The 9,012-nt window shown below is 52.3% G+C and overlaps 3 protein-coding genes across 3 annotated transcripts; all 3 read left to right on the plus strand.

Moving 5' to 3' along the window:
- Positions 1–201: 201 nt before the first annotated feature.
- Positions 202–7,328, plus strand: COCMIDRAFT_103442 (uncharacterized protein; the record flags this gene model as incomplete). The annotated part of the gene is made up of 3 exons (XM_007692833.1): positions 202–296; positions 504–1,353; positions 1,446–7,328. 3 exons carry the CDS (start codon positions 202–204, stop codon positions 7,326–7,328), a joined length of 6,828 nt encoding a protein of 2,275 aa, XP_007691023.1.
- A 182-nt stretch (positions 7,329–7,510) lies between these two features.
- On the plus strand, positions 7,511–7,684 carry COCMIDRAFT_54816 (uncharacterized protein; the record flags this gene model as incomplete). Its single annotated transcript, XM_007692834.1, has 1 exon — positions 7,511–7,684. A coding segment is annotated over one exon (174 nt), but the record flags the coding sequence as incomplete, so codon positions are not given.
- Positions 7,685–7,768: 84 nt separating this feature from the next.
- Positions 7,769–8,614, plus strand: COCMIDRAFT_103437 (uncharacterized protein; the record flags this gene model as incomplete). Its single annotated transcript, XM_007692835.1, has 1 exon — positions 7,769–8,614. The coding sequence occupies one exon, from the start codon at positions 7,769–7,771 to the stop codon at positions 8,612–8,614; it is 846 nt and encodes a 281-aa protein (XP_007691025.1).
- Positions 8,615–9,012: the final 398 nt, after the last annotated feature.

Here is a 9,012-nt window from a genome sequence, read left to right on the forward strand (position 1 = left end):
GAAGGAAGGAAGCCGCGCAATACAATCAAGCACCTTAGACCGCGAGGGACTTATGAATATAAGAATTATTGTTGTAAAACAGACGGGTTCTAATGCAAGTATTATAGATGAACGGTGTTGTAGTAACTACCCTGGTAACTACCCGAGTACCATTTCGTATCCACCTGGACCGCCTAGTCGGACCTGCAAGGCTCCGCGGCCATGGCGCCAATGGAATCGGCATATCATCGGGCATATACCAGATCTTGGTTTTGGCATTTTACGGCTAGTTCATCAGTGGAGAGTGGGGCGCTGGTGTGATTGTGAGAGTCCGAACAGTTACTCCGAGTGTTCACAGAGCCCAGATAGTCCGTATCGGAGACACAATTCGCGGTCTGAACCGGATTCCATCTAAATCGAGCCGGCATTTGTATCGAAGTTAAGATTTGTGGTGGCTTGCGTGTTCGGGTGAAAAGATGTATATACGTGCCATAGTGAATACTTGGAAATTGGACATCTTGTAGCACTACAAAGTCTCTGCACCACGTCAAGACGACAGTTCGAAGAGCCTCATGCCTCCGACGGTGCCTTTCTAAATCATACCATCGTCTCATTTTCTTGTCCGCTTGGCTATCTCTGTACTTCTCCTATTATTTATCTACCCGCTACATCCCAGACAAACAACAGTTTCTTCATATCCCCCTCCTGTTGTCTGTTGACACAAACATCCTTCTACCAAACATGTCATCCGAGAAGCTCGGCACAAGTAACCCGGTGGTTGCTCTCTTTGGACCTCTTTCACAGTCCCTATCGCAATCAAACCTCACCACACTTCGAGGCACTATTCTCTCTTCTCCACGATATGCGTGGGTCGACCAAGTACTCGCCTCACTGCCTTCGGATTACCAGTCCTTAGTGACCAAATGTCCTGAATTACACAGCAAGGCTAGCGAAGCACAGATCGTTGACTTAGCAGCGTGGTTAAAGACGGGACATTTGGCTCTGGGCGGAGAACAACTGCCCAACTCCATTCTCGCACCCCTTGTTGTGATTGCACAACTGGTGCAGTATGGGGCTTTTCTCGATAGCCAGGATGCTATCCAAGAGCAGCCTATCGTTGAGGAGACGGTAGGGTTTTGCATTGGATTGTTGTCCGCTTTCGCTGTCTCCCTCTCCCCTCAATGTACGACCACAGAGTTTGCGCAAAACGCTGGAGTTGCCGTACGTTTGGCGATGCTTGCTGGCTGTGTTGTCGACCAACAGCAGCTGCAAGACTCCAGGGGACCCTCGAACACATTTTCCGTTGCATGGAAACGTGTCGATTCGAGAGATAGTCGCAAGGAGTTGGAGGATATTCTTGCGAAGTTTCCAGATGTAAGTCTTCTACGTCCCTTTCGTAACGGAAAATCGGCATCCCCTTTACTCCAATTCGATAAATGTCCTCGTTCTAACACTACTCTTTGAAGGCCTACATCTCCGTAGCATATGATACAACACGTGTATCACTCACCTCGAGCGCTTCGATCTTCGACCCACTCCAACGCGCCCTGCAAGACGCCGGTTTTGCCGTTACAGAACTTGGACTTTCAGGTCGTTTCCACAGCACACCCGATCACAACACCGTGTTCGACTCTATCGTCGAGTTTTGCGACAAAAGTCCCAAGTTTTCGTTTCCTAGTAGCACATCTGCGCTAAAGATCCCAACAAGGATTGGCAGCAACGATGCCACCCCCAAGGACCAAACGACCATTCACAAGACTGTGCTTCAGTCCATTCTATTACACAGGTGCGAATGGTATAAAATTGTTTCCGAACTCAAATCGTCCTACCTCTCCACCTCCACTTCCTTTGTTGCTTTTGGCGAACGTTGCATGCCAGCAAGTCTCCTTAGCGGGTTTTCCGGACGCGTCACATATTTCGATGACCCAACTACACCAGCACTAAGAGTGAATCCAAATGACGTTGCTGTCATTGGTGTGGCCATCAACGTTGCTGGTGCCTCCTCCGCAACTGAATTCTGGGATCTCCTCGCATCTGGAAAATCACAGCACCAACTCGTAACGGATGACAAGTTCACCTTCGAGACCACTTTCCGCGAGAATGACCCCAAGAGGAAGTGGTTTGGTAACTTCATCGATGGAGTAGAAGACTTTGACCACAAGTTCTTCAAGAAGACACCAAGAGAAAGTACCGGCATGGATCCCCAGCAGAGGTTGTTGCTCCAGTGTGCTTATCAAGCTGTTGAGATGTCAGGCTACTTCAACGACAGCAAGCAACAGGCTAATGCCGACGTCAATGGCCCTGACCCCAAAAACATTGGTTGCTACATTGGCATGTGCGGCAACGACTACGTGGCTAACACATCGCACCATGCGCCCAATGCCTTCACAGCAACCGGAACCCTTCGTTCGTTTGTTGCTGGAAAGCTTTCGCATTACTTTGGATGGCTCGGTCCCTCGCTCACGCTTGACACTGCCTGTTCTGCATCTGCAGTCGCCATCCACACAGCATGCCGTGCCATCTTGTCTGGAGAGGTCACTGCCGCACTGGCTGGTGGCACAAACACCATCAGTGAGCCAGGCGTCTACCAGAACCTTGCCGGTGCATCTTTCCTCAGCCCAACTGGTCCCTGCAAACCATTCGACGCAAACGCCGATGGGTACTGCCGTGGTGAAGCTGTGTCTGCTGTCTTCCTCAAGTCTCTTTCTCAAGCTCAGAAGGATGGAGACGCGATCATCGGTGTCATTTCTGGTACTGCCGTGGCGCAAAACAGCAACGACACGCCTATTGTAGTCCCCAATGCCCCTTCTTTGTCTACCCTTTTCAGGTCGGTTCTTGAGACATCCAATTTGAATGCACAGGATGTTTCGGTCGTTGAAGCACACGGCACTGGTACCCCAGTTGGTGACCCAGCTGAATACGCCGCCATCCGTCGCATCTTTGGCCAAGAGAAAGATAATGGAATCAAGAGACCTGTTCCACTGCAGCTGGGCTCCGTCAAGGGCCTGGTTGGTCACACCGAAGGTAGCTCTGGAGCCGTGAGTCTTGTCAAAGTGCTTTGCATGTTGCACGAGGCCACCATCCCACCCCAGGCTAGTCATACAGTCATGAACCCAGCAATCGGAGCAAACAAGAGCGATGGCATTCAAATTACCTTACAGTCAAAGCCTTGGAATGCTGACTTTAAGGCTGCCCTCATCAACAACTATGGTGCAAGTGGAAGTAATGCTTCTATGGTTGTGACCCAGGCACCTAAGTTTAGATTGAAGACCACCGCCACTAGCCAAACTGCTCAGGAAGATGCGGACCTCCGATATCCGTTCTGGTTCTCCGGTCTCGATGACAGGAGCATTCGTGCCTACACAGCCAAGCTCCAAGATTATCTCAAGCGGAGACCCAATACGTCAATTGCAGATCTCGCATTTAACATCTCTCGACAATCCAACCGCACTCTTCCTCGAGCCCGCATCTTGAGTGCGCGGTCGGTTCCGGATCTTGTTGGGAAGCTCACTGAGCTAGAAAACGCAGCTACTTCTTCGACCGATGTTCCACCAGCTCGACCCGTCATTCTGTGCTTTGGCGGCCAGCTGTCCACCACCATCAATCTCGATCGTGCAGTCTATGATAGCAATGTTCTTTTGCGCCAGCACATGGACCGCTGCAATGCCATCGCTATCTCACTTGGTATTGAGAGCATCTACCCCGCTGTCTTCCAAGCCACGCCCATCGAGGACATTGTTCTTCTCCAGACTGCCTTGTTCGCTTTGCAGTACAGCACCGCTCAGTGCTGGATTGAATGTGGTGTGAAGCCTGTTGCTGTAATTGGACACAGCTTCGGTGAGCTCACTGCTCTGTGCGCGTCCGGTGTTCTCAGCCTCAAGGACGCACTGAAGCTGATCATTGGCCGAGCTACCCTTATCAGAGACAGCTGGGGCCCTGAGAAGGGTTCCATGGTTGTCGTAGAGGGAACTGAGGAGGAGGTGTTGAAGGTACTGGAGGATGTCGACCCAAGCCTCGATGCATCAATTGCTTGTTACAACGCACCAAGGTCCCACACCATCGCCGGATCTGCAAACAGCATCGAGGCCGTCATTGCAGCAATCTCCGAGAAGCACGCAAAGCTACGATTCAAGAAGTTGAGCGTCTCCAATGCTTTCCACTCGGCTTTGGTTGCACCACTCCGACCCCAGCTCCAGCAAATCGGCGCCGAATTGACCTTCAACCCTGCTACCATTCCTGTTGAAAGGTCCATCGATACTTCAAAGACATCTTCAGAGTTCGATGCAGACTTTGTCGCCGATCATCTGCGAAACCCTGTGTACTTCTCGCATGCCACGCATCGCCTTGCAAAGAAGTACCCATCCGCCATTTGGCTTGAAGCTGGCTCAAACGCCACAATCACATCCATGGCAAGCAAGGCGCTCGACATGCCCCCAGCTCATCACTTCCAGGCAGTGAACCTATCTGGCACACAGGGAGTTCAACGACTGACCGATGCCACCCTTGCACTTTGGAAAGCTGGCCTCCCCGTTACTTACTGGGGTCACTCGAGAGCACAGACGGAACACTATGGTGCCCTTCTTTTGCCACCATACCAGTTTGAGAAGAAGAAGCACTGGCTTGAGCTCAAGGCACCGCCGAAGCTTGTAGCTGCTGTAGCGGAAGACAAGGAAGAGCTGCCGACCAAGCTGTACAGCTTCGTTGGTTACCAAGACACGAAGCAATGCTTGGCTAAGTTCCGCATCAACACCATGATTCCTCAATACGAGGAAATCGTGGCAGGTCATACTATTGCTGGTGTGGCACCGATCTGTCCTGCCACTGTGCAGATAGACGTTGTCATCGAAGCCGTCAAGAGTCTCTCTCAGCATCTCTCAGCTGATGGCATTCAGCCGCAAATTCGCAGCATGACCAATCTCGTGCCTGTCTGCGTTGACAAATCGCGCTCCGTATGGCTCGATGTTGAAGCTTTGGACGCTAGTCGCACGACCTGGAGCTGGAAGTGGACTTCTACTGGCCCGTCTGGTGGTATGCCTACGACCCACGTTTCCGGTGAAGTTCAGTTCCGCAGCGGAAGCGATATTCATTACCAGTCCGAGTTCTGTCGATACGAGCGCCTTGTCAGCCATCGCCGATGCATGCAAATCCTGCACTCCGAGAACCCTGACGAGGTCCTTCAGGGTCAGAGGACCATCTATCGGGTCTTCTCCCCCATTGTCAACTACTCGCCCTTGTACTTTGGCCTGCAAAAGCTCGTCGGATTGGGCCATGAATCTGCCGGCCGCGTTGTCAAGAAGCATTCAGGTGAAAGCTGGCTCGACTCTTTCCTCTCCGATGCTTTCTGTCAGGTAGCCGGCATCTGGGTTAACTGCATGGCTGAAGAGAACGACAAGGATATGTGGATCGCCAATGGCATCGAGCAGTGGGTTCGCGCACCTACCATGACGGAGGCGCAAACCCGATCCATTGAGAAGTGGCACGTCTTCGGACAACACTCGCGCTCTGCAGACGGGCTTTCGATCCTCTCCGATGTCTTCATCTTTGATGCTGCAACAGGAAGCCTGACTGAGGCCATCTTGGGTATTCAGTACGCCAAGGTCTCGCGAGTATCAATGGGACGACTACTCTCTCGATTGACACGCGAAGAAGCCGGAGTGGTGCAGTCACCAGCCCTCAAGAGCGTCGCTCCAGTCCTTATGGCATCAGCCGATCTTCCCACTCCCCCTACGCCCACGGTCGCAAAGATTGAGATCCCGCAACCGACACCTCGAGCCACGAAGAGTGCCCCCAGTGATATTGTACAAAGGCTCAAGGCAATCTTGGCCGATATCTCTGGTCTCGAAGTTGACGAGATTAAGAGCAATGTTGACCTTGCAGACATTGGTGTCGATTCGCTCATGGGCATGGAGATGGCAAGGGAGATTGAGGGCGAGTTCAAGTGCACCCTGCCACAGGACGAACTTGTTCACGTCACCAACTTCCCAGAACTGCTTCATTGTCTCGAGTCTTCGCTCGGCATATCATCGAGCGGTGGTGATTCGTCTTCATCGTCATCTTCCTCAGCCGACGAACAAGAAGGCACTGAAGGGTCCATTACGCCCTTGTCAGTCATTGAAGATGGCACTGGTTTTCCATTCGACTTTGAAATGCCCCAGTCCGCAGCCATCAAGGCCTTCAGCGAGGCGAAGATGGAAACTGATCAGCTCATGGAGAAGTTTGGTGCCCCCGGATATCTTCAAACCATTGCACCCCAGCAGGATCAGCTTTGCGTCGCCCTGGTTGTGGAGGCGTTCTCGAACCTAGACTGCGATCTCAGCGCGGCCAAGGCGGGCGAGGAGCTACCATTCATCCCGCATGCCAGTGACCAGAAGAAGTTTGCGCAATACCTTTACACCGTTCTCGAAACCGCTCGCCTTGTGGACCTCGACAACGACAAGATCACTCGCACCAACGTGCCAGTCCCCACAAGAGCAAGCAGCGACCTTCTTCGCGAGCTGCTCGATAAGTACCCCGAGCATGCATGCTGCAACGAGCTTGCATACTGGACAGGCTCGCATCTCGCAGGCATTCTCACTGGCAAAGAAGATGGCATCAAACTCATCTTCGGTACCGAGCGTGGTCGTGAGCTGGTCGGAGCTGTCTATGCTGACTTCCCTCTGAACAAGCTCTACTATGCTCAGATGGGTGATTTCCTTCGTCGTCTTGCGACATCGCCTTCTCGCCGCCCTGAACATGGTCCTCTCAAGATCCTTGAGATGGGAGCCGGTACTGGCGCCACGACCAACAGCTTGGTACCGCTGCTTGCCACCCTGGGCGTCAACATTGAGTACACTTTCACTGATTTGGCGCCTAGCTTCGTAGCTGCGGCGAGGAAGAAGTACAAGCAGTACCCCTTCATGAAGTTCAGGGTCCACGACATTGAGAAGGAGCCTGCGGCCGATCTGATGCAGAGCCAGCACGTCGTCATCGCCAGTAACGCAGTTCACGCCACACGCAGTCTTCCAGTGTCTACAGCCAACATCCGCAAGATGCTCCGACCTGACGGTGTGTTGATGCTGCTGGAGATGACTGAGCCAATGTACTGGTGTGATATTGTCTTTGGTGTTTTCGAGGGCTGGTGGCTCTTCGAGGATGGCAGACAGCATGCTGTCGCCCCTCCTCAGACCTGGGAGAAGGTCCTCCACAGTGTCGGTTACGGACACGTTGATTGGAGCGATGGCAATGTTGAAGAGGTCAGATGCGAGAGGGTCATCATTGCCACAGCAGGTGGCAAGCAACTCGAGCGTTTGAGTGTCCCTTCAAAGCCTATTCAGCAAGAGGTGTGTGCGATTTCGATCTCTATTGATTGACTAGCTAACTGAACTAGTAGGATTTTCGCCACGATGAAAGGAGGGCAGCGACCGACAAACTCATCGAGTCGATGACCACGGGATTCGCACTGCCCACGCAGGTAGCGGCAAATTCTGACGATACTGGTCGGACTGGGCAATGCGTTCTCATCACTGGCGCCACTGGCAGCCTCGGGTCGCATATGCTTGCCCATTATGCCAATCTTCCAACCGTGTCCTCGGTAATAGCTTTCAACCGGCGCAACAAATCATCGGGCTTGGATGCCCTCGGGCGCCAGCTCGCTGCTCTCAAGTCACGGGATCTCACTCTTTCTCCTTCAGCCTCGGGAAAAATTTCCGTTTTCGAAGTGGACATGACGAAGCCATTTTTCAGCTTGCCACAATCCACCTATGACCAACTGGTCAAATCCGTCACGCATATCGTCCACAATGCTTGGCCTATGAATGCCAAACAACCTTTCTCGGCTTTTCTTCCGCAGTTCCGTGTTCTTCGCAGCCTAATCGACTTTGCTGCATTGATTTCTGCCCATTCGTCTTCCGACTCCAAAGTTGTCTTTCAATTCATATCTTCCATTGCGACTGTGGGACATTATCCCATACACGAAGGGACGCCTCACATACCCGAACAGCGCGTCATCATCGAGCACGTTTTGCCCAACGGCTATGGAGATGCAAAATACGTATGCGAGCGCATGCTCGATGAAACGCTTCATAAGCACAGTTCCCGCTTCAGTGTCATGGCAGTGCGACTGGGCCAAGTTGCCGGGTGCTCCGCCTCTGGCTACTGGAACGAGAACGAACACCTACCTTTCCTCATCAAAAGTTCGCAGACACTGAGGGCACTGCCCAAGTTCGAGGGCCCGGTGAGCTGGACACCCGTTGACGCGGTAGCGGCAGTGTGTGCGGACCTTGCACTCGGTGCATCTACCGCCGGGGGCATATATCACATTGATAATCCCGTTCGCCAGCCTTGGAGCAAGATGCTACCCCTCCTCGCCTCGGAGCTGGGCATTCCAGAAAAGAACATTATTTCGTTCAAGGAGTGGATCAAGCGTGTGCGGTCCTTTTCTCACGAGGCTACCCCGGGCAACGCGGATCTCAATCCTGCGAAGCGACTTGTAGATTTCCTAGAAGCTGATTTTACGCGAATGAGTTGTGGAGGTGTATTACTAGGCACTGAGCGGAGTCAGAAGGACTCGGCGGCCATGAGGGGCGTTGGCAGTGTTGACGACGAAGTTGTACGACGATATATTGGGAGTTGGAAAGCACGGGGGTTCCTGGCGTAGATTCCGTTTTGTAAATAATGTACCATAATATTCTACATGTTATTGTGATTATCCGATTATTCCGGGCAATTGTGATTTGTCCTGATAAGAAGGGATGAGCGAGGGTCAGATTTTGGTGTATGTATTGCTCAGTCTCATCGGAAGTGCCGGTTCGTAACCGCAGAAAGTATTGTGTCTACTACTAATAAGACTTCCCTGTCCCGGCGTTTTCCGAGAACATGCGCAAGGACCAGGAGTTCGATTCTCCTTGCCGTCTTATGAAAAACACAAGTAACGTGGTTCACAAGCGAGCTGATCACCCAAGCGAGCTGATCACTTCCCACCAGCGCGTCAACGTCGATACTACAACGCGTCATGTCTCAACAACGTCAACATCTATTAACTTATCCTGAATCAGA

This window comes from Bipolaris oryzae (genome assembly GCF_000523455.1).
Source record: "Bipolaris oryzae ATCC 44560 unplaced genomic scaffold scaffold_142, whole genome shotgun sequence".
Taxonomy (NCBI): Eukaryota; Fungi; Ascomycota; class Dothideomycetes; order Pleosporales; family Pleosporaceae; genus Bipolaris; species Bipolaris oryzae.